We start from the raw sequence: 26,386 nt of genomic DNA, 5'->3' as shown, positions 1-26,386 counted from the left end.
AAGAACATCATCTGGGAGCATCCATCAGTTTCACTGATATTCTTGTTTACACCAGTGTACATTTTAACAATTCAGGGTGTTTGCGGCGAACATCTGTGACAAGATATCGGAGATGATCCATAGCGTGGCGACGCCTGTGGATCTGAAGCTGTCCCTTATTCCCGTCCTACAGTTCATGCACCATGATGTTTCCATGGCAACGAAGGTGGGTGGTTGTATGGGCAAAGTTCATATATCCGTGGAAATATGAATCATACAATAATTTAACAAGAAATATCTTTAATAAAGATATACGGCGTTGATTGTGGTCGATGTTTATGAACGATCAAAAGTTATCTCTATGAGATAAAAAGTAGCGGATGCCTTTTTTCTGCGCAGTTCTTAGCTACATCACAAGCAAATCAATTACGGGGTGTTGCGCCAGATTTCGTGGCTTATTTTGCTTTAAGTGATATTATTACTCAGATATCTATATTTACAGAATAGAAAAACACAAGAAACATGAAAATAAACGAGTGCATATAGGTCAGCCGGCAATACTCGAATCTTATTTAATTGCATAATTATAGTATAGTGAATTATTGTGCTCATGCTTAATAAACTGGTCTAAATGGATAAATATTTCTAATAAATTTTATCAAAATTGGTCCTTATCATGCAAATGTTGAAAACATATTAAAAATCGATGATTGACATACCACAATAATATCGCCGAATATCTTTATTTAGTATCTTTCTGATCAAAACAGACTTCAAGTGCACAAAGTTTATGAGACGGCGTTTATATAAAGATTTCTGCAACTGACCGCAAACTGACCTTGATACCTTGTGGATTGGAATGCGATGCATTAAAGTTAGGTAACAATTCTGCTGCTGAAACGACGGCTTGTTTACGCCAACTGTACACGACCAAGGCAACAGCTGTGCCTAAAATATTGATATATCGACAAAGCAACTAAACGAACTATTTACTCCATCAGACAAAAATAGCATAGATTCCAATTTTTTCCTTCAATGAAATGATCGCAACCCCTTCTGCGAACTCCGGTGATGAACTGTATATAAACTCTGACTTTCACACACTGACCCTCGTGGGTTGAAATGCAATGCAAGTAAGTACTAAATATGAGAATATAGCTTTCAGTATAAACGCTTTTGCGCTGGTAATTCTCTGAAAATAAAAAGTGAACGCACAAACTGTATTTATGTCGAAAATTGATTGTAAAACTGTTCTATCTATTGAGCCTTTTCCTTAGAGATAAAATTGTTTCATGCAGTAAAACAGTGTTACAAAGACGCGGATATGTTTCCAATGTTCTGGTGTTATACTCAAATCAGCCAATGGAATAAATGAAGTGTATTCATTCGTACCTAGCCGCGGGAAATTTTATTTGAATATTATTGGACACTTGCAAAGGTCCATTCAGGGTGAAAAGCTGGCTTAATACAGCTTACGCCGAAAAAGCTAAAAAACATTATCATTGAAGTCATTTTACACATAGAGTGCAATGCCAGTTTAATTTGTAACTTTCACCAAAGGTCAAATGTTTGGTCAATTTTTTTCATCTTGTAGGAGAGCATATAGCAGTCGCACTGTCCATCAGTCTGTCTGTCCATCTGTCTGTCTGTCTGTTCGGCATTATGTGTCTAGGTTTTTTTCTAAACCCTTTCAGATATTACCATATTTTTGGGATGTGAGTCAACACTGATCAAGTTCGAGTTTTGTTATGTTCAATTGATTGTTGGCAAAATCACAGGCCTAGGACGTAGACACTATCTCCAGAATAACAGTTTACCAGACTTTCTTCTTAAACGTTTTAAGATATTGACCTGAGTTTGGTGTTTGAGTCTACTATCATGACTTACAGATCAAGTTCAAGTTTCATGTTCAATTGATTTTGTTTGGCTAAAGTAAAGTGACTTAAAAATATCCTCTAGAATAACAGTTTTCTGGGGGGAAAATCTAAACGCTGGCATATATTGACCTTACTTATCCTAGGTAAGTCCATCTACATGACTCATAGATCAAGTTGGAGTTTCGATCTGTTCTTTTGATTTTTTGACAAAGTTAAGGGCCTTGGACTAAACAATTTTATCTGAAAAAGCTGCTGTGCAGCTTCAAAGTGCAGTATGGGAGATTTTGTTTCAAAAACATCTCTTGTTGAATAACTTATAACAGAAAATGGCTATGATTGAATGTGATTGTGACAAGTGGACATTAATATTAAAAAACAATTGCAATTTGAAGAATATGCAAATCTTTAATTGCTAAGGTTTTCCACTGGTAGACGACTCCTGTAATGCTTGCAATGCTGTCAAATCCCAGTTACTAAGTGCATGCTGACATCGTGCACACCCATTTCAGGCTCGCAACGTGTGCCTGAAGTTACTTGACAGCTACCCGGCAGAGAAGTTCAAGGTTCAGACACTGAGTGTGATGTCCCACCTGGCCTCTCTCTCCCTCATTGATATACCAGCACAGGTACTGGGCCCGCTCTCTCCCTCATTGATATACCAGCACAGGTACTGGTCCCGCTCTCTCCCTCATTGATATGCCAGCACAGGTACTGGGCCCGCTCTCTCCCTCATTGATATACCAGCACAGGTACTGGGCCCTATCTTATCTAAGATCATTTTATGACAAATTTTGGATGCATTCGATTTATTTATATTTTGATAGTTATATGTCTAAATTACTCCAATTATAATGATAAACACATTGCAATCTTTACCTGTTTAAAATACTAACAGACCCAGTGAAAGTGATAACAATAATCAATTGTCTGATTATACTCCTTTAATTGACGTTTCGGCATAATGTTTTTATCAAAACATTGGAAATTATATGTTAACTACATTTTTACGTCTTTTGACTGCACAATTTAAATAACAAAGAAAAATGTTTTTAAACGTCAAATGACGTTGTACATGATGACGTCATAAATGGCGTTATATAAAATGGCGCCAAAAAAATGTAAAAATTCGCCAAAAATGAAATGACGTTAAACACTTACATATTGTATCTTAATCCTATGTTAAATGTGTGCTTTATATATTTAATAAATTGATATTTTACAATAAAATAATCATCATCATATGTAATTATAATCTACCTTAACTTATTATCATAAATTAAATAGGGTAAACTTATTTAATGACTCATATTATTTCAATCCATATCTATGTATAATATTCTAATGATATTTGATTAAATAATCATATATACTTGCTATTCTATATATCATATACACAGAGTGCAGGATATGGGTGTATCAGTGTTAACACAAATAAGAGACAGTTCCCATTATTACAGACTTATTAAAGAATTGGAATTTATAAAGAAGTTTCAAACGCAATCACCAAATGGACTAAATACAAAAAATCAACTTGATGTCCTGCTACGGGAAACTATCTTGTGAAAAATATATGTGAAAAACATTTTATATTAATCATCAACATAAATGAATGTAAAAATAATAGTACTTTATGCAATTTATCTTGTCCATAATGTGTATATGATATATAGAATAGCAAGTATATATGATTATTTAATCAAATATCATTAGAATATTATACATAGATATGGATTGAAATAATATGAGTCATTAAATAAGTTTACCCTATTTAATTTATGATAATAAGTTAAGGTAGATTATAATTACATATGATGATGATTATTTTATTGTAAAATATCAATTTATTAAATATATAAAGCACACATTTAACATAGGATTAAGATACAATATGTAAGTGTTTAACGTCATTTCATTTTTGGCGAATTTTTACATTTTTTTGGCACCATTTTATATAACGCCATTTATGACGTCATCATGTACAACGTCATTTGACGTTTAAAAACATTTTTCTTTGTTATTTAAATTGTGCAGTCAAAAGACGTAAAAATGTAGTTAACATATAATTTCCAATGTTTTGATAAAGGCATTATGCCGAAACGTCAATTAAAGGAGTATAATCAGAGAGTTATAATTTTTTAATATCCCTTCGGATAATTCAACTGAGCTAATAATCAATTGTTTACATTTCGATTTTTGACTGAATTTGTATTTCACAATGAATACACATCAATGTCCAATATGTTCCTGAAATTAAAAGGCAAGTGAAAGATATAGTTCCTTAAATACATTGGCAAGTGAAAGATTGCGTTCCTATAATAAATAGGCAAGTGAAAGATATCATTCCTTAAATACTTTGGCAAGTGATAGATATTGTTCCTCAAATAAAAGGGAAGTAAAAGATACTGTTGCTGGAATAAATTGTTAAATGAAAGATACTAGTACATAGGAAATGAAAAACAAGTGCTTAATTTATCTTATGATAGATGTGGGGTCTGAAAAATGTAGTTTCTTTAAACCTTGTTTTGTTATTTAAATTGTTCATGGCCTTACAGATAGATCTGCTATTGGAACACGTTTGCACCGACCCTCGCAGTCATGTAGGCATCGTGTGTCTGCAGGAACTGCACACGCTTGCATTGAAGACCCCTCACCTGTGGACGTATAATCATATCATGGTCAGTATAAAATGCGAATCAAGGGATTTTACACACCGACATTTCAAGACTGGTTGCCCTACTTAAGTCTGGCATTGCTAATTCTTTGGACATAAGACTTATGCAGAACATTTGAATTGGTGGGTGAAGAACACCCAAATATGTACAAGAATTAATGTCTAAGGGAGAACTATTTCTGCATTTCTGGAATTTATTGTTTAAAAGGCAGTCTCTTCTGAATGCAAATATAGTTAAGGCAGAAAGTATTGTCCCCAATAAGCCAGTGCTGACTGCACAGGCTAATCTGGGACATGAATTAACACACATGCAATAAGCCCAGTTTTCCAAGAACAAGGCTCATATAAAAGAAGATACTTAAGAAAGTTAAGTGGGAATATTGAGTTGCTCATGCTTACTGACAGGGATCATATTTTCCCGCAACATCAATCGGTCCGGATGTAAATGGGGAAAAGTATCCGAAAATGTATATCCGAAATCATGACAAATTATGTTAAAATATATATATACCATTGATTTTGCCATTCATGAAGGTGGTATAATACATGTACAAGCAAAATTCCCTTAGGCATTTTTTTTTAACGGAACGAGTTTTCTCAACTGGTTTTATCATTTGGTATTTCATTGTTGTTTCGTGTGCTGTTTTATCAGACTTTTTTCATCGTTGTCAATATTATTAATCTGTGTAAGTCTATACCGATGTTTTAAATTGTTGCCGACTCGATAATAGCTTACAAACATGCACTGAACCAAGCAAATGTCTGTGCGTAGGTTGGCTACTGACAACAACAACTAAATATTTAATAAATAATTTGTTGTCAATAACCCACGGCACGGCTGATAGTTTAGATGCTTAGGGATTTAATCACGAGAGCGAAGCATTTGAAACCATGCATCTAATTTTGGGGTTGTGAGTTATTCAACGACAAAGTATAAAGTACACGAATTTTTTCGATTCTTACACGGTTTTACTAAAGATTTATTCAATGTATATTATTTTTCTTGTGTTCTATTTTATGTGAAGTTCCGCCCATCAAAATAACTTTCGGCTGTTCTGTCGATCAGATCCGCGACTTTCATTCATAATTATATTACCGGATTATTACGCTGGTAGAAAATGTATCGGCATGTTTTGTTTAGTTACAGCACGTGCAATCAGACTCGTCTTTTCGGATGCGTCTTTAATCCGCTGTTCACAAGTTTTTTATTCTTGGTCTGACGTGCAATAGACTATAGCGAATGGTTTATCACACCTAATCGAGATAAGAATGTCATTAGGGTGTGTTAGCATGTACACTGTGTAATCGATTTCATGACATGGGAATTTTAATAGCAAACATAATCGGACCGACTGTTTGGGATTTTCAATCGGTCTTTCATGACCCCAATCGGTCTAGGACCGACAAAACCGAAAAAAATATGATCCCTGCTTACTGAGTATTGTTTAACTCTTTCAGTGCTGGAACCGAATTTTGAAGGCCTTTGCAAACAGTTTGGATCCAAACTGTTTGCTATTCAGACAGTATTCTTTGCAAAAAAAATCGAAGAAAATGCTAATTTGAGAAATTCAGCAGACGACATTTTAGCAGACGACAAATTTCCCAGCATGCAAAGGGTTAAGTTTTCAACAGAACAATCCATATAGTATTGTATACTGAATACTTGACAGCGCCTCTGTGAGTACTTCCTTAAGAGGGACAGCCACTCATCCAAGCTGCTCAGCATGAATATCCTTGCCCAGCTGTCCAAGTCTGTCACCTTCAACCTGATCTTCACTAAGTCGGGTAGGTGGGAGCTAGCTCTAAACTTAGCATTATGTGAATGCTATTATAACAATTTAACTGCAATAATTTCAAAGTTGCTGGATGTGAGGTTAGAAATCAAATTTTAAAGAAATGAATGTACGTTGTTTACTATTTCTTTTTACAAGTATTTGATTTTGGTAAGCTATTGGTATAGGGGACCTTTCCTGCGTTGTGAATAATCAGTCTGTTGTCTGCAATTCTCAAGATGGTCGCAATGGTGACTTCACTTTTTCTTGACCAAACTTTCAAATTTGTGTTTTACCATTAAATGTGTAATTATTTCCTTGATGGACCAGATAGGTGAAGAAACACAAAAATTGTAACCCTTTCTTAAGATGAAGAACTTCCAAATGGAGATTGTGCAACATGCAAGCTTAGTTTTTCATCCCACCTTGCACACAGGTGGAATTGCTTAAAGCAAATTAGAAAGGAATTTTCCATCAATCCACTGCATGCAATTTCAGATTTCCACGACGTGTTTCTGTCAGTTTGCAACCATTGTTACGCTTCACCCAGTTACGCTCTGGCTGCGAGAGTGATTGAGTTCTACACACACATAGTCATTGCCTACTGCAAATCAAGTGAGTTTTGAGAACAGACGGTTAGTGTTGTTTTATAATAAATTACATATTATTTATGCTAAACATTCTCTCAAGAAAGGCTTACATGGACAATATGTGTAGGTTTTGGTACATTATCGATTTTAATTCACAAGTTATCAGTGAATAAATATATTTTTCTACCACAATAACTGGATGAAACAATTGATTATCTACTGAAGTAAACAAAAAACTAGTTTTCAGTATGCTGTTCTGCCTTTTGTTTATAATATTTATGGTATTTTTCAGAGTCTGAAACATTAAATCCAAGTAAAATATAAAACAACCAAAATTCTGAGTTAAAAGATATGTGTTCTATTAACTTGAAATAAGTTAAAGTCTCAATAAAGCCTCTGTTAAAGTACAAATTTGAAGGCGTAAGGTCTAGATAGACCATACAAATGAAAGCTTTAACTAGAAATGGCGCGTGAGAGGCCGACGCATATCCCCACGCTGCATGTTTGACCCAGGGGCGCCCCAGGGTTGGTAATGGGGCTATGCATAGTTGAGATTGACCATATTGTCATAAGAGAAGTTCAATATCAATTAGAAGTGAATTGGTGGAGAAATGAAGAAGTTATAGTAAAAGGCAATTTTGGGTGGGTGTGATCTATGTGGTCAGGGCGCCCCAGGGTTGGTAATGGGGCCATTTATAGTTGAGATTTACCGTATTGTCAAAAGAGTAGTTCAGTATCAATTAGAAGTGAATCGTTGTAGAAATGAAGAAGTTATAGTAAAAGGCAATTTTGGGTGGGTGTGGCCTATGTGGGCGGGGCGCCCCAGGGTTGGTAAAGGGGCCATTCATAGTTGAGATTGACCGTATTGTCATAAAAGAGGTTCAGTATCAATTTGAAGTGAATTAGTGTAGAAATGAAGAAATTATAATAAAAGGCAATTTTTCAGTGGGTGTGGTCTATGTGGGCGGGGCGCCCCAAGATTGGTAATTGGGCCATGCATAGTTGAGATTGACCGTATTGTCATAAGAGAGGTTCAGTATCAATTTTAAGTGAATCCGTGTAGAAATGAAGAAATTATAGTAAAAGGCAATTTTGGGTAGGTGTGGTCTTGTGGGCGGGGGCGCCTCAGGGTTGGTAATGGGGCCATGCATAGTTGAGATTAACCGTATTCTCATAAGAGAGGTTCAGTATCAATTTGAAGTGAATTGGTGTAGAAATGAAGAAATTATAGTAAAAGGCAATTTTGGGTGGGTGTGGTCTATGTGGGCGGGGCGCCCCAGGGTTGGTAATGGGGCCATGCATAGTTGAGATTGACTGTATTGTCATAAGAGAGGTTCAGTATCAATTTGAAGTAAATCAGTGTAGAAATAAAGAAGTTAATGTAAAATAACCTAAAGAAATGAGTGAAAATCTCTGACCCGGCCCCACCCCAACCCCCATAACTTTTGACCCAGGGGTCAGATCAAAATTCCAAATAGTGCAGGGTCGCACATATGCTCATAGCTACCATGTGTGTAAGTTTCAAGGTTCTAGTTCTAATAGTGTAGGAGGAGATAGTTGCCAGGAGGAACAGACGGACAGATGGACAGCAGAGATAACCACAATATCCCCACGCTTTCAAAAAGCGTGGGGATAATTATTAGTATTTAACAAAGTACTGAACATTATCAATGTCACGAAAGAAACAATCAGTTTTTAATGTTAATGGAGAGCGCCTCGCTATGGGAAAACAGGGCTTAATGCATGTTTGTAAAGAGCCGTCCCAGAATCAGGGGCGTAACTTATCACTGTAATGGTATATTTCATTAAAAGAAGTCCCTTCTTAGCCAAATTCCAGCTTATGTGGAAAGTGTCATCCTTGATTAGCCTTTGCCAACTGCACACAAATAATCTGAGACCACACTTAACGCACATGCATGGAGCACCTTTTTCACATAGCGGGGCTCTTAAACATATTGTTAAAACTGCCCATTATATCCTGTTTCCATAGAGACCCTAGAGTACTGGTCTGGTCAGAACCTCGTCGAGGGAGCAGTGACTGCCATACAGACACAGATTCTCATCATGGCCTCCGAGGCCAGCGACACCAAGAATCTCAAGGTATCCGCTTGAAGTCTTATAAGAGAGGAAATTATTTTATGTAACTTTGGAGTATTATAAATTTTGTCACTTAGGATAAGCATTTTCATGTGGGAGCAAATCAGCAAAATGTTTGTTTATAACCACTATAAAAATATAAATGACAGTGGCAAAGTGGTATTGTTTCCACCTTTATGATCAGGAGCTAACAGGTTTTGTCGGAACTCTGATATCCTCCTCAAGATCATCTTGTGGGACATAAGGATTGGTTCTACAAAGGAAAGGTACAATAAAGTGCCTTAGTAAGCCTAAGGCTTTTGATTCAATCAAGCTAAAATAATAATGTTTAACTAGACTATTACAAGATAAGTTTTCCTCTTAGTATTTCTTACTGTCAATTACAAAAAGAAATATTATAAATGAAAAATGAATGCATCTTTTTATTTATGTTTAAAATTTCTCAGCCCATGGTCATATTCAAGGGGGTGCATGTCAAAATAAACTTTACATTCCATAATAATTATCCATGTGTAACTTTAAATAAAAGTGATTTGTTATTCAATTAATACCAGTAATGGATTTTCACTTGGTTTCAGCTTTGTTTGAAGTGTGCAGTAGATATGGTGAAATCCCATCCAAAGACTGCCGATTCTTTTGCCACTTGCATTGCTGACTTGTTACCAGATGTCCAAGGTTTGGTTTACTTTGTCATATGAGCTGCTTCGTGCAAGAATGAGTCTTATGTCATATGCCACTAGCGTAGCTACAGACCAGCATGCATAATTGTGTTTTTTGTTTGGGAGCTACCATGTCCTCTATAAAGTCATGCAAGGTTCAGAGGACTTACAGTCAGCATAGTTCCTGATCAGACCGTGGGAATGCGCAGGCTTCTCTGAAGCTACAATGGCCTTATATATCGTAGCATGACACCCATTTTCGCATGACGCTGCTCACATATCTTATAATAATGAACTTTTCTTTGTAATGGTTTATTGTTTCTTGGACAGCTGTCATGATGCATAAACAGACAGATAAATCAATCCCTTGGGGCTTTCATTTGTATTGTATAACAGATTAATATTTACAGAGTTCAAGATATGAACTTGTGGTTCTTGTATTGAAAGACATTGGATAATTCAAAATGTTCATGTTCATATGGTATCCATTGTGTGCGCATAGTACAGCTTTATTAAGCTATCTGAAAGTTGCTGATAGTTTGCAAAATACTTTGATAAATCCGTAGTTAGACGAATCCAAATATTTACTTTTTAATTGAATAGTCTAAATATACTTTTTATCAATTGTCATAAAAAATAAATCATAACCTGAAAACTTGTTATTAGATATTTAATAAAATACATATTTTAAACAATGGATTTAACAAAATAGGTCTTAAAATGTATAGAATGTGTTATTCGCTGAGATCTTAACTTTGTTTATACTGCCAGTGGCATCAGTATTGAAACTGAAACAGAAATCGATGAGTGTGAAGGCATTAGTAAGAACAGACTGCTACGTCAGAATTACAGATACCAGTAGTTAAAGTTTAACTTTTAGATTAACACATATATTTTACATACATACAGGAAACGATTGACGTTCTCATAACTTCGAGCTGAGCAACTTCAAAATAACAATCTTTGGCTGTACCATTTTAATGTCCAATCTGTAGACCACCTTTTAAAAAAAAACACACTAGCAATTATTCTTTGTCTACACTCATTAGTGACTACTATACATTTATTACCTTACTAATTTAATTATGTCTTTATGAAACGTCAAAAGAATGATCTTAACATAATACATTTTATTTGTGGAAAAGGGGTTTAATGCGTGTGCATAAAGTGTCTTTCCAGATTAGCCTGTGCAGTCATCACAGGCTAATCAGGAACAACACTTTCCGCTCAAATGATATTTTTCGTTTCAAGAAAGTTGCTTCTTTGCAAAAATCAAGTTTTTTCAGAAAGTGTCATCCCTGATTAGGCAATAGCCTATGCAGACTGCACAGGCTAATCAGGGACAACACTTTACACACTAGCATTAAACCCCATTTTCACAGAGCATGGCCCATTTTTATCTGTCTTTACTATGCATACTTTCAGAGCCTGTGAACTCTATCCTTAGTGAGAGTCTTGCAGCCATTGGTTCCCTGCACCAGACCATGATGCCCCAGTCTGTGGTCCCCCAGATACTTCCATTGCTTGAAGGCCCCTCCCACAGACACACCCACCAGATGCAGGTACACACTACAACATGTTATGAGGCCTTTATTGAGGTCAAATTCTTTATAAACCAGAAGTTTTAATAGTTGTCCTGCAATGTGTATCTGCATGTAAATTGTATGTTTTGTAAAATGTAGGATATATTGTGTGTAAATATGAACATTCTGTTTAAAACACAGAATATAATGCCTGCAGTTTTGTAAACTATGAACACATTACCCAAGGTCCAATATGCAAAAAATACAAGAAAATAAACATTTATTATTTTGCATCTAAAGTCACTAATATATATAATACTATGTTAGTATCATTGTGTACTTAAATTTATCTGACAAGTTGAAGAAAGATATACATGGCGAGGCTTGCAAAGCTGCCATCTAGGCCTTTTGGAGACGTGTAGGATAAATTCAAGCACACAATCCGACAAGGACAATAACATAGTATTCTATTTATCCTACAATTTAAAACATTTTGTTTGCTGATACAATCAAAATATATGTCTTTAATTGTTAAAAATAATAGCAAAAACATATAAAATTATCTGGATCTAACTGTGGGCTGTAATTTTAGAATGAAATTGGCATGTAGAGCAAGGATGACATGTCAAGCACGTAAAGAAAACACCTTAAGCTTCCTATCCATAGCTATAGAATAAATTCTAACTTATTTGCATGTCTATTTCTGTTGTAGGTGTACCTCTGCACAGTGCTTTTCCAAGTGGCAGAAGGGAAGCCATTGCCTGTGCACATTGAGGACACGATCACTGCCTGCTTCTTTGAGGCAGACCCTTGGCTGGGGTACAAACTGTCTCGCGCTGGAATGAGATATGGGCAGAGTGGAGTAGCCCACAAAATATTGTCATCTCTTGCACTTGAGGTAAAGACATAATTGATTAGCTCTGCAACTTTTTGGAAGATCCACACTATAGCTTTTAATTTTGATTTTTCTCTTGTTTGAAAACATTTAATGCATGCTATTAATCCAGGTCAACACAAAAATCAGGGTTTGACATCTACTAGACTAAAGGGATGTTGTTTATTAAGCAAGGTTTTGAAAACCTGAACTAGGAGCCTTGTCAAATGCTTTGTGTTTTTGTGTCGGGCAAATATAGTTACCTTTAATTAACACTAAATAAGTATATTTTTGTATGCCCCCAGATCTAATGATCGGGGGTATATTGTTTTTTGCCTGTCTGTCTGTCATTCTGTCCCAAAACTTTAACCTTGGTAAAAAATTAATAACTTTTGCAATACATGTATTGAAGATAGCAACTTCATATTTAGCATGCATATGTATCTCATGGAGCTGCACATTTTGAGTGGTGAAAAGTCAAGGTCATCCTTCAAGGCAAAGGTCAAATATAATTGTATTTTTCTTTCCTAAAACTTTACCATTCGTTTAAGTTTGGTCATAACTTTTCAGAACTCCAGATAAGGGTCTTATTTTCGTAATTATGAATTATTTTCAAGTCCATTAGTATTTATTTTAAAATCTTGTCGTACCATTAAGAATTACAAAATCAAGTTACTAATATTATTTTTACATCGGTTCGTATCGATTTTTATTGAGTTCTTTTCGCTTATTAAAGATCTTTTCGGTGCTTATATAAAATTGTTATCGGGTTTGTTTAACAAGCGCATTTTTTCCAATAAAAGCGGCGTGTACAGTCTTATCTATCCAAAAACAATGGCGGCGCCCAGAAAGCGTTCTTAAATACTGCAAAGCTGCAAAAACACGCTTTTAACAAATTGTACGCAAAGTGAGCCGAAGTTGAATGTTAAGAAAGACATTATAGAAAAGATCTTATACGATGTTGTATGTTCAGTTGCCGGAACAGTCGGAAAAGCTAAAAAAAACGCGACACGACGGGTCCAAACTTAAAAATAAAAACATTGAATGAGTGGAAGGGACAATTCACGTGGCCAAGCGTTTTAATTTTGAAATATGTAAAAATTCATCGAAGGCATGCAATCTAAGCACAGTTTGGGCATATGAAGGTATTTGAAAAATAAAATTGTATAATACTGAATAGACACTGTTGAACTAGTTTAAATTAAGTTGCTAGTATGTTTATTTTGATTTTTTGCATGAAAATAACCATTATTATTTATTTTTAGGTCATTTAGAAAAAATAAGAATTATTTTCCAAAACTTAGTAGTAACGTTAAGAATAAAATTTGAGAGTTAAGAAATATTTTTGAAAATCTGGTAGTAACGTTAAGAATTTCACAAAACCTTATCTGGAGCTCTGACTTTTTGAATATTGAAGATGGCAACTTGATATTTTTGGCATGCATGTGTATCTCATGGAGCTGCACATTTTGAGTGGTGAAAGGTCAAGGTCATCATTCAAGGTCAAAAGTCAAAAAATACAATCCAAGGGAAGTAATAAGCTTTAAAAGGGAGATAATTTCTATACCTGCCAAATGATATATTGAAATTTTATTTCAAAGCGGGGCAAAAGGGGGCATTGTGTTTCTGACACAGACATCTCTTGTGTATGTTTGTAAATGGGGCTGTGATGATATGATAAAACATGTGTTAATAATCCGTGTCCATATATGTTCTCCATTATTTCACAGGTGGCCTCAGAGCATTTCCATTTCTGGCTGAATGGACTTCGAGATATCTGCAAGGCTGAAAGTGAGCTGCAGAAACCTGGCACCCCTATAGGAGTCATACAAGAAGCTTTGGCCTGGTACCATAGGGGTCTGACCTCTCTTAAGGCAAGTTAGTTTCATTGATGTCACCAAGGTTGGCATGACATATTAGCCATGTCATGTGAAAATTGGGCGGAAGCCATATGTGGCCAGCATAGCTCCAGACCAGCCTGTGCAACTGTGCAGTCTGATCAGGAGGTACCCTGTCTGTAACAAAGACTACCAAACCATGTGTGACTAAGCATTTGGTAGTATAGCTCCTCACCAGACTACACAATTGCTTAGACTGGTCTGTAGCTACACTGGCTGCATTTGGAATAACACCTATGACACGGCTTATACAGTAGACTCTGCCAATACCGGACTCTCCGAATACCGGAAATCTCCCGAATCCGAACGGTCGGGCTAGTCCGGTATTTTCCCCTTCTATTTCTTTATTGAAAAATGTTGAATAAACCGAACTCTGTCAAAACCGGAAACCGAACAGATATCTCCTTGAATTTTGTCATTCTCAACGTAAAATACATTGAGTACACCGGACGGTCCAAATTCTCAAGACGCCCGAGGCATGTAAATTACAATACCTAGTCAGCACGGCGCCTGTGGTGTCACACATTCTGCTCGCGCAATTATCGATAATCAGATTAAACAAACCATCAAGGTCATTACCGCGCTATTAAAGTTCGATTAAATAATGTAAAACAAACTGTGCATGTCTATTATAGACGTGCAGTAACACCAAAAAGTGATTGACGTGATCGTGTTATTAAGCTTATGATAAACAATTTAATTACAAAATTAATGCATGCCGTTGCGACAATCACTTTCTTGTAATCTTCTTCAGAAATGTGCACTGAAGCAGAGAGTGATCTCGGACTTTTTCAAGAAATCGTGAACTTCGCGCATGTGTAGGTTTTGACATGACTTGCTGAGATTATGAATGTCTTGAAAATATGACGCTGTTTTTTTTTCGTGTGTGTGGGTGTATGTTTTGTGAAATGTGTTATGTCTTGAATAATAAATCGCATGTCCACAACAATCGTATTTGTGTCGTAGTTCGTCAAAATTGTCTTTGACGTTTGGCGCTTCCTATTTGTTATGAAAACAACTTTATTAATTCAGAGCTATTTAAAGCGAACTCGAACAAGACTCACTCACCTATATGACAAATATCACGTACGCATGTACATGTAAGTACATGTATAAAGCACCACGCTCACTTTGGGATTACTCAAAACAAGTCGGTATGAAATGTTTATTGCTTTAGATCGAATAAAACACTATGTTGAAGAATACTTTAAACATGAACATTACATGAGTACAGTTATCACATGGTACATGTATATGGTTTGTTCATATTTCGGCAATATGTCTACTCTTAGTAAACCGGAACTCTCTGAAAACCGGACGATCAGGTCTGTCCCCAGACCGTCTGGTTTACAGAGTCTACTGTAGAAGTCATAGGAAGCTTCAGCAATTTGTTGAACTGATAGGAGTTATTATATAGGTTCGGGGCCATGAACATAAAGGACTGACCTCTATAAAGGCAAGATGGTTACTCATGACTTTGGTCCTCATTGTAATAATGGACAATGCAGTTTGAGAACTAAGAAATTCCTAAAGGCTTGAACAATTATTGTTTATGTTCTACCCATATTAAATGCTTAATTTAGCAAATTACTTAGTTGCAGATATTCAATTTTGAAAATGTGTGCAACATCTCAGCTGGCATTTTCCTGTTTAGGCTGCGGTGGTTCTCAGCTTTCCCCTGCAGTTCCAGTGTGAGTACATTCAGCTGAGAGCCAGTCTGCTGGAATCCCACACCCAACTGTTAAGGACGTGCAACACCTTCAAGACATGCCCTCCACCAGCAATAGCAACACATAAAGCACAGGCCAAGGGGCTAGAGATCACCAAATATGAACACATTGTATCACAGGTGATTTGAGTTTATGTGAGTTTTTATTTATGCTGAGAGAGTGTAGCATATAGTAACCGCATTGTCCGTCCATCTGAATTCTTATTTTGATGAATTGGCATGGATCTGAAACAAGTGTCCCTGATAATTTTTTTCATTTTCCTCGATTTCTTTCCCTATCTTTTAATCCATCACACTTTAAATTTTCACACGAGATATCTGACACTAATAATTCGACTGGTATGAAACTTTGTATACAGCATCCTCATAAGGTGGACTTGCATATCATAGTCAGTCTACATGTATTCGGGTCAAATGATTTTTCAGGGTGCTATTGCTCTTGATTATTATCATGTCACTTTTAGTTTTCACACGAGATCTCAGACTTAAATGATCTGAATATTATTAAACTTGATATGTAGCATCCCTGTAGGTTTGACCTGGCCTTGTTGTCAGGCACTTGCGGTCTATTGATTTTACGGAGAGTTATTGACCTTCCGTATGTCTGTCTGTCTGTGCGTTCTTCTGTCATAACCTTTTGAAAGTTGTTTTAAAGCTCAAAGCATTCAATAGAAGAAATAATGAAAAAGAATGTCTATAAAACTTCATTTTTGATAGCGTGTCAAATGTTGTTTTATATTTAACATGTTGCTTGCTTAATGAAGCAGTTTGTCTTCCATGAGATTTAGCTAAGATTTAGTTAGTGAACATTATGGCAGAGCCTTGTTCTTGGAATACTAGGCTTAATGCATGTGCGTAAAGTGTTGTCCTAGATTAGCTGTACTCAGCACTGACTAGGACGACACTTTTCGCCTTAACTGGATTTTTGTTTAGAAAAGACCTTATGTAAACAAAAAATTACTTAAAAGCAGAATGTGCTTGTCTTGGATGACACTTTACCAACATGCATTAAGCCCCGTTTTCCCAGAGCGCAGCTCTAACAGATGTGCCCACTCTGTGTTAGTGAACATGATGACAGATGTTCCTACTCTGTGTGGGATGTTTCAGCTGGGCAAGACAGGGGCAGAGTACTCTCGCCTCAGTGAGATGCTGGCCACTTTGTATCAGCAGTCCTTTGATGCTGACCCTGACTCTCTCATACATCTGCAGCTGTATCCTTGACAACAGGGGGCATATAAATGCCAGGCTTGGAACACTCAGTCTGTTGTATGGTTAATGGTTATTGTAACTCAAACAGTTTAATACTGTAATGAAGAAACTTTATTGAAACATATCAGCATTTATTTATCGAGCATGTCAATTTGTGCACCTGGGTATAGCACTTGTGTAGATTTTAAAGGGATTTTTTCACGTTTTGGTAAATTGACAAAATTGAAAAAAGTTGTTTCAGATTCGCAAATTTTCATTTTAGTTATGATATTTGTGAGGAAACAGTAATACTAAACATTTACCATGGTCTAATAAAGCCATTATATGCATCTTTTGACGATTTAAAAACCTGAAAATTATAAAGCGTTGCAACGCGAAACGATTGAATAATTTGGAGAGTTCTGTTGTTGTCGTTTGATTTTGTGAAACTACAAATTTGCTTATATTAAGTATAAAATATGTCTTCATATATACATGGCAGGATGGCTGAGTGGTCTAATTGGTTTTTACTCCGAGTCACTGGTTTGAGTTCTGATGCGGTCTACTTCTTAATTTCATGCTTGATTTTTTACTGGAGCTTTTTAGATCCAATGTTTACATTTATCAATATAAAGCATTTAATGACAATCTTCAAAACATGCCAAAATCTGTGAAAAGGCCCCTTTAATGACAACCAGTGGAAATAAATGCAGATTGGAGGAGATTAAAGACAGATTGGAGGACATTAAGAGCAGATTGGAGGACATTAATGGCAGATGAGAGGACATTAAGGGCAGATTGGAGGACATTAAGGGCAGGTTGGAGGACATTAAGGGCAGATTGGAGGACATTAAGGGCAGATTGGTGGACATTAAGGGCAGATTGGAGGACATTAAGGGCAGATTGGAGGACATTAAGGGCAGATAAGAGGACATTCGGGGCATATTAGAGGACATTCAGGGCATATTAGAGGACATTAAGGGCAGATTGGAGGACATTAAGGGCAGATTGGAGGACATTAAAGGCAGATTGGAGGACATTAAGGGCAGATTAGAGGACATTAAGGGCAGATTCGAGGAGATTTAGGGCATATTAGAGGACATTAAGGGCAGATTGTAGGACATTAAGGGCAGATTAAAGGACATTAAGGGCAGATTGGAGGACATTAAGGGCAGATTGGAGGACATTAAGGGCAGATTGGAGGACATTAAGGGCAGATTGGAGGACATTAAGGGCAGATTAGAGTACATTTAGGGCAGATTAGAGGACATTAAGGGCAGATTGGGGGACATTAATGGCAGATTGAGGGACATTAAGGGCATATTAGAGGACATTTAGGGCAGATTGGAGGAGATTAATGGCAGAGTAGAGGACATTAAGGGCAGATTGGAGGACATTGAGGGCATATTAGAGGAAATTAAGGACAGATTGGAGGACGTTTAGGGCAGATTAGAGGACATTACGGTCAGATTGGAGGACATTAAGGGCATATAAGAGGACATTAAGGGCAGATTGGAGGACATAAAGGGCAGATTAGAGGACATTAAGGGCAGATAAGAGGACATTAAGGGCAGATTGGAGAACATTAAGGGCAGATTAGAGGACATTTAGAGCAGATTGGAGGACATTAAGGGCAGATTGGAGGACATTAAGGGCAGATTAGATGACATTAAGGGCATCTTGGAGGACATTCATGGCAGATTAGAGGACATTAAGGGCAGATTGGAGTACATTAAGGGCATATTAGAGGACATTTAGGGCAGATTAGAGGACATAAAGGGCAGATTGGAGGACATTAAGGGCATAATAGAGGACATTAAGGGCAGATTGGAGGACATTAAGGGCAGATTGGAGGTCTTGGACTGGACAGCAATACTTGGACTCTGAATACAGCAAGAATATAATATCGCTGTCTTTATTTGGAATACACTTTACCCATGAAGTATGTCTTTTGCCTGAAATCTTAAGTTTCATATACTAGATCCTTGACTAAATGCCAGGTTACAGACAAGCTGTGAATTGATGAAATTGGCAATCACCTCCATAGCGCAGACAGGCAATGACGGGTAAAGTATACACGTTCCGTTTTAATTCTGGTCTTATACATAAACATGAAAAAAAAATCATTTGTAACAAGTTAACATGACCAAAATGATTTGATAGGTCAGTTGAATATGTTGCCAATCATGATGCTCAAATTGTAATTGACACAGTGTTCTCTTGTTTAGACAAAAGTATTTATTATGGAAGTGTTATTCAGAAAACATTGAGTATACTTGTAAACATTATTTGTACTCCGGCACCTGTTATGGAATTTCTTGGCTAGGTAAAGTATAAATCAATCATTTTCCATATTTAATAGACACAAAGTATTTTCTGAACATCAAAATTTCCCACGTGTGTCTTAATTTCATTAGAAATACTGATCATGACATAAAATACAACTCAAACTACATGCTAAATTGTGTTTATATATGTCATTTATTCAAAATGATATGCTTTGTTTTCAGCCAAACTTTGCCTGCTGATAAAATGGTGCTAGGTCTAGGGGAGGTAACTGGTGACAAATACAAGCAGCTGTTGAACACAATCAATGCAGAGTTAACATCCCTTATCAACACTGAAGGCACACAAGTGATCACATACAAGGTGAAGACCACACTTGACCTTACAAGTTTAACTGATGATTTTCATGATTAAAGTCATTTTGTAAATCACTGTAACTTGAACACCAAATATCAGAAATCATTACTTACTCAAAGTTTGTGTTTGTGTGATCCAGTAAGAATAAGAATGTAGCAAAATTATGTTTTGGATGGATATTTTACAAAATGGGTCGTCTTTGGGTAGCAGCTGTGGACTTCACAGGCTCAGTCTCGATAATAATTGATTCATATGCATTAAACTCTTTATTAGCGAGGCTGTTTTTGGAGAAAACCCGAGCTATTGTCATAGCCAGCTCGTCCGCCGTAGGCGTCGTGCTAAAACCTTAACATTGGCTCTAAAATCAAAGTGCTTCCACCTACAACTTTGAAACTTCATATGTACATGCACCTTGATGAGTTCTACACGCCACACCCATTTTTGGGCCACTAGGTCAAAGGTCAAGGTCACTGTGACCTCTAATATCAAACTTTAACATACAGGGTTCGACACTAAGGCACGTCCGACAGACATTGTCTAGTAAGATCGGTGGTCGGGCTAGTAAAACTGCGGGCTAGCTTGTCCGACTGGTCGTACATAAATAAAAAAAAATCTATACTGATTCATATAACTATAAATAACTGCTGTGAAAACCTTTACTTTTAATGTGTAAAATTACTCTTGTATCCGTTATTTACATTAAAACAAAACTAGTATATTTAAATAAACACGGAGCATTCACATGATTCATCGCTATTTTTAAATGCAAAGGAGAGCTTCCTGCAGAAATTGCTTGTTTCAATTGGTCAAGTTGTCATGAATATTAATTAATTTCTGCAGTGACGTAAAACTGTAAAGCATGATTTTACGATTTCTATCGAAAATCAGTATCGTCAATTTAAACATTTTTGCGTAGCAGACAAGATAATGTAATTTTAAGAATGGCTGTGTTCAAGTTCGGATTTTTGTCCGACAAATCAGTTAAAAAAAGAATCCGACGCTTAACTGACACGAAACGTAAATATGAAGAAACACGAACAGGTCAATTTTATCCTAGATGGAAAATCGAGTCAGTTCCCATGGCTTGAATTTGACGAAGAAAAGCAAAAAAAAGGGTTATTTTATTGTTTTACTATATGCATAAAAAATCTGGTGTTCACTGATTATTTACTGATAAATCCTGATTAAACAGTTACATGACACAATTATGTTCATTTGCTATGTCATTTATGGTCTAGTAGACAGCAGGTTCGGGCTAGTACATTTTAAGAGGAGCTTGTCCGACGGTCTTGCTGTAAAAAGTTAATGTCGAACCCTGACATAGGCTCTAAAATCAAAGTGCTTCCACCTACAATTTTGAAACTTCATATGTAGATGCACCTTGATGAGTTATACACGTCACACCCATTTTTGGGTCACTAGGTCAAAGGTCAAGGTCACTGTGACCTCTAATATAAAACTTTAACATAAACCTTAACATTTGCTCTAAAATCAAAGTGCTTCCACCTACAACTTTGAAACTTCATATGTAGATGCACCTTGATGAGTTCTACACGCAACACCCATTTTGGGTCACTAGGTCAAAGGTCACTGTGACCTCTAAAAAAAATTAAAAAAAATTCTGACAAGCTTTCGCAGCCGAGCGTGGCACCCGTTATGCGGTGCTCTTGTTTTCACATATGATGCCGCCTGTATTTCCAGCACATGTCATTCTTAACTAGTTCTGCCCACAAGTTGGCTACATCTCCCTGCTGTTTCCCGAGGTACTTCTTCCAGAGTCTGCAGCAAACAGCCCTCAAGGTACAATATTGCAATATCAAGATGGCATTCAGATGCATATAGTGAGGAAAGATATTGTAGTATATAAATCCTCAAAGAAGGTAAACAATTTTAGTAAGCTTTGCAAGGTATTATTAAATACACTAATTTACTGAAAACTAAACTCGTACTCCATCTTAACATGCTGTAATTTTACTCTAAGTCATCATACGTCTTTTAGCTGGCTATATCTCTCCATTTTTTTCAGCTGGCTATATCTCCCCATGTCTTTTAGCTGGCTATATTGCCTCATTTCTTTAAGCTGGCTGTATCTCCCTATGTCTTTCAGCTGGCTATATTGCCTCATTTCTTTAAACTGGCTATATCTCCCCATGTCTTTCAGCTTGCTATATCTCCCCATGTCTTTCAGCTGGCTTTATCTCCCCAGGTCTTTCAGCTGGCTATATCTCCCCATGTCTTTCAGCTGGCTATATCTCCCCATGTCTTTCATCTGACTATATCTTCCCATGTATTTTAGCTGGCTATATATCCCATTTCTTTCAGCTGGCTATATCTCCCCATGTCTTTCAGCTGGCTATATTTCCCCACGTCTTTCAGCTGGCTATATCTCCCCATGTCTTTCAGCTGGCTATATCACCCCATGTCTTTCAGCTGGCTATATCTCCCCATGTCTTTCAGCTGGCTATATCTCCACATGTCTTTCAGCTGGCTATATCTCCCCATGTCTTTCAACTGGCTATATCTCCCCATGTCTTTCAGCTGGCTATATATCCCCATGTCTTTCAGCTGGCTATATCTCCCCATGTCTTTCAGCTGGCTATATTTCCCCACGTCTTTCAGCTGGCTATATCTCCCCCCATGCCTTTCAGCTGGCTATATCACCCCATGTCTTTCAGCTGGCTATATCTCCCCATGTCTTTCAGCTGGCTATATCTCCACATGTCTTTCAGCTGGCTATATCTCCCCATGTCTTTCAGCTGGCTATATCTCCTCATGTCTTTCAGCTGGCTATATCTCCCCGTGTCTTTCAGCTGGCTATATCTCTCCATGTCTTTCAGCTGGCTATATCTCCCCATGTCTTTCAGCTGGCTATATCTCCCCATGTCTTTCAGCTCTATATCTCCCCATGTCTTTCAGCTGGCTATATCTCTCCATGTCTTTCAGCTGGCTATATCTCCCCATGTCTTTCAGCTGGCTATATCTCCCCATGTCTTTCAGCTGGCTAAATCTCCTCATGTCTTTCAGCTGGCTATATCTCTCCATGTCTTTCAGCTGGCTATATCTCTCCATGTCTTTCAGCTGGCTATATCTCCCCATGTCTTTCAGCTGGCTATATCTCCCCATGTCTTTCAGCTGGCTATATCTCTCCATGTCTTTCAGCTGGCTATATATCCCCATGTCTTTTAGCTGGCTATATCTCCTCATTTCTTTCAGCTGGCTATATTTCCCCATGTCTTTCAGCTGGCTATATTTCCCCATGTCTTTTAGCTGGCTATATCTCCCCATGTCTTTCAGCTGGCTATATCTCCCCATGGCTTTCAGCTGGCTATATCACCTCATGTCTTTCAGCTGGCTATATCTCTCCATGTCTTTCAGCTGGCTATATCTCCTCATTTCTTTCAGTTGGCTATATCTTTCCATGTCTTTCAGCTGGCTATATCTCCCCATGTCTTTTAGCTGGCTTTATCTCCCCATGTCTTTCAGCTGGTTATATCTCCCAATGTCTTTCAGCTGGCTATATCCCCCCATGTCTTTCAGTTGGCTATATCTCTCCATGTCTTTCAGCTGGCTATATCTCCCCAGCAGACCGGTACAGAGCCAGTGCTGGTCCAGAATGACACGTACCTCGCCCTGACGGTGGAGGGCATCATTCAGCACGGCGCCAGACCAGGCCGCTTCAGGAAGGTCAAGGCCATCAGTGTCAGTGTCGTCTCCAACATCATTTCCCGCACTCTCACAAACTCAGATCAGAAGGTAGCCTGTTTAATACATAGTTTGTCAATTCAAATGAATTTTAGTTTATATTAATTAATTTATTATAAAATCATAAATGATTTTATTTATGTTTAATTATTATTTTAATTTAATATTAGGTTATAATTTTATGTATTATGTTTATGATTAAAACTTGTAAAAAATTTAATCCATTAGCTTATCTTGATTCATAATTTACCTAGTATTCTCTATTTGCTCATCTTAAGTCATTTCATACCAAGTATCTTGATTCATTAATTGTCTTGATCCATCATTAAACTTCTATTATCCATAATACTGTTGATGTTTCAGCTGACAGAGTCCACAGGTAACACCCTGGAGCAAGCAGTGGAGCCTCACAACGACTACTTCACGCTCAGCTTCATTCTCCGCTTTCCCGTCCTAGGCCTGCACGCGGTTACCATCCAGGCAGCCATCTTGGACACGGCAGGCGCCAAGTGGCACACGGGACCGCGCGTCGGGCTCCAGGTGAAGTCGTACGACGACGCCATTCAGAAGCAGCAGCAGGTAAAACACGCACAGAGGCCCACGTACAGTCAGCTGCTTAACTCTTGATACCCTGGGATGAAAATGGTGGTATTAAGAATGAAACTGAAAAAGAGAAACAGTTGACATTTTTAATAAGCTGTTTAACTTGTGAGACCCTGAGATGGGAATGATGGGATTGAGTATGAAACTCTTGAACTCTTGAGATTGAGATGAAACTCAACATTAGGGAACTGGTAATACTAAGCGGATGTCTGAAGTGCTTTGTGTTCCCTGAATGTGTGTGGGCACTTCCATGTCAATGAAGAAAACGAAAGAACTCTTGACAGAGTATGAATTGAGTGTGATGTACAATTGAAAAGGTGCTGTTGTGCTTTAGATATGTACGTAACAATATACAGCCACGTTTTTGTTTAACTTTTTATGAAATGGTTTATGATAGAAATCATGTACTCTGTGCTTACCATAAAATGTAAGTTAACGTTCTGTTGTTATATTCGTACAAATAAATATGTGGTCTAATTTTGATGTAACAACAAAAATGCTGGGCATTTCTATTGTAAGGACACATTGTTGGAATGGATTTAACCATAAAACAAATTGTCATCGGTATATGTTATTTATTTATTTTGGCGCAATTGTATGTCACATGGTAATGTATGACGTCATGACGTAATTTCCTGTCATTTTTGACGTTGAAAAACATTTACTTTATTGATGTACAAGACAGTAAAAAAGATGTAGTGAATTCATATTTGTAAAACTTGATAAAGCCCATTTGGGCGCAATATTGTAATTAAAAGAGTGTTTTTTACCATGGAAATAGATTTGATTCAACCAATTTAAACAATTTTTAAACAATCATAGAAGTCAGCCCCAAAGTGCTTAACAGAAAATAAAATTTCTAGGACAGTATGTGAGGAATGTCGTTTTAATTGTTGATGTCAATGGCTGAAGAAAAGGACTGGAGGTCTTCTTATTGAAAGTTGAAATACAGAGGTACATATATCTCGGTCACTCAATGAAAATCCTAATGGTAATGACTAAGCTATGGATGAGAAAACCGAATAACGCCCAATGAGATCTGGAGACTGGTGTAGAGGGCATGGTGGGTTACAAGTTAGACCGAAAATGCAGTACTTTCCTGTAACCAACTGATACATAATCAAATGAGTGGTGTTCTAAGAAAACTGGGCAAAATGCATGTGCGTAAAGTGCCATCCCAGGGACAACACAGGCTAATCTGGGACGACACTTTACCCACATGCATTAAGCCCAGTTTTCTCAGAACAAGGCTCAAATGATTTGTTATGTTTTGACAAACATACAATTTGAGGTACATTCTTGTAAATTGTGCATTGTAATATAACGCTTGTGCATGACCCTACATGAATTTGTTCTCAAGAAATTGCATATGTTTTCTAGGTGGCTATGCAAGCAATATGCATGCATTATGATAAGAAAATTATGTGTCCTTATTCCATTAATGGAATGCAATATGAGTAAACGAATGTAATTGTGTTTCAACAATTTTCCGGAGAGGATTTATTTATGCCTTTTTGCCGCTTTGTTTGTTCGATTTGTTTCGGCATGTTTTTTTCTGTGCTGCGAACATGTTAGCAAGACCTTTGCTACCTTGTAAATTGTCGACCCTTAAGAACGCTCATGTTTGTTTGGGTAATAACAAAATAAATATACGATGTCACTCAGTTTTTGTCAGTCTTCTTATTATCTGAACAAAAATATTGTTTCAGAGTTTATATACATACGGATCTTGTACCTGACGTAAGTAAATTAGATCAAAGCCATGCGTGTAACTGACCGTAAAATGACCCGTTTAATACTGTTAGAGCTCGGCGATTATGTTACATTTTGTAGATATATTTTCAGTCTCAATATTAAAATGTTGATGTGTTGTCGATGATAATTGTGTCTGATTTCAATATTCAGACACAGTTGCACGTCTTGTGTTTTATGTATGTTACTCTTTAAGAATAAAATGCACGGTCCAGCAGCCTCCGTTAATGTAAATAAAAGGTAACATTGATATTTTGCCCTAGGCCCCTACATTTAATATTTTGTATGTAACATTGTATTGTTGTTCTTAAGAAAATTTGTGCAAAAATGCACATGGGTTCAAAACTGCAGAGGAACTTAAAGTTTCATAGTTACAGTATATGACTGATCAAAGGTTACATATTACAAAATGCGGTTACAGTATGCTACATATTGCTACATGCGATTACAAAATGCTACATTTTACTATATGGGGCCTATTTGTCACTATGACACATTTCTTTCGATATATAATATGTCCAACTGCTTTGTGTGTGTTTTTTTATGGATATTCAGTTGCTGTTTCTTGCTACAGTTGTATACCGATGTCTCCTAGAATTGAACACGATTCGCAATTCTGTAAATTTGTGTTAAATTCCGTGGGTCAATTATTCTGCCATTCTAATGACACGACTTTCGCCGGTATGTACCGCATGAAATAAAGGATACTAGTAGTATACCACCGATATCGATATCGTATTTAGTGTAATTGCAAACGTCACATGACGTCATGTCAATAGTGATGTCATTGTTTTCGCTCGATTTCCAAAACTAAACGTGTGGGAAACAT

At 37.0% G+C, this 26,386-nt stretch overlaps 1 protein-coding gene across 1 annotated transcript in view; it reads left to right on the top strand.

Moving 5' to 3' along the window:
• Nucleotides 1–25,469, top strand: part of LOC127871783 (integrator complex subunit 7-like) — a 38,528-nt gene extending 13,059 nt beyond the window's left edge. Inside the window, exons 5-21 of the mRNA XM_052414980.1 lie at nt 76–205; nt 2,366–2,482; nt 4,409–4,531; nt 6,198–6,312; nt 6,798–6,914; nt 8,880–8,989; nt 9,565–9,661; nt 11,071–11,207; nt 11,881–12,066; nt 13,773–13,916; nt 15,595–15,789; nt 16,777–16,880; nt 18,858–18,923; nt 19,368–19,506; nt 21,202–21,300; nt 23,065–23,253; nt 23,566–25,469. Of these exons, the coding sequence (XP_052270940.1) occupies nt 76–205; nt 2,366–2,482; nt 4,409–4,531; nt 6,198–6,312; nt 6,798–6,914; nt 8,880–8,989; nt 9,565–9,661; nt 11,071–11,207; nt 11,881–12,066; nt 13,773–13,916; nt 15,595–15,789; nt 16,777–16,880; nt 18,858–18,923; nt 19,368–19,506; nt 21,202–21,300; nt 23,065–23,253; nt 23,566–23,829 (2,332 nt within the window). The 3' untranslated portion in view covers nt 23,830–25,469. The remainder of the gene's footprint in view (nt 1–75; nt 206–2,365; nt 2,483–4,408; nt 4,532–6,197; nt 6,313–6,797; nt 6,915–8,879; nt 8,990–9,564; nt 9,662–11,070; nt 11,208–11,880; nt 12,067–13,772; nt 13,917–15,594; nt 15,790–16,776; nt 16,881–18,857; nt 18,924–19,367; nt 19,507–21,201; nt 21,301–23,064; nt 23,254–23,565) is intronic.
• The last annotated feature ends 917 nt before the right edge of the window (nt 25,470–26,386 follow it).

The sequence above is a fragment of the Dreissena polymorpha genome, chromosome 3 (assembly GCF_020536995.1).
Source record: "Dreissena polymorpha isolate Duluth1 chromosome 3, UMN_Dpol_1.0, whole genome shotgun sequence".
NCBI lineage: Eukaryota > Metazoa > Mollusca > Bivalvia > Myida > Dreissenidae > Dreissena > Dreissena polymorpha.
The sequence above is the reverse complement of the archived record's forward strand: the minus strand, read 5'-3'. Positions and strand labels throughout refer to the sequence as shown.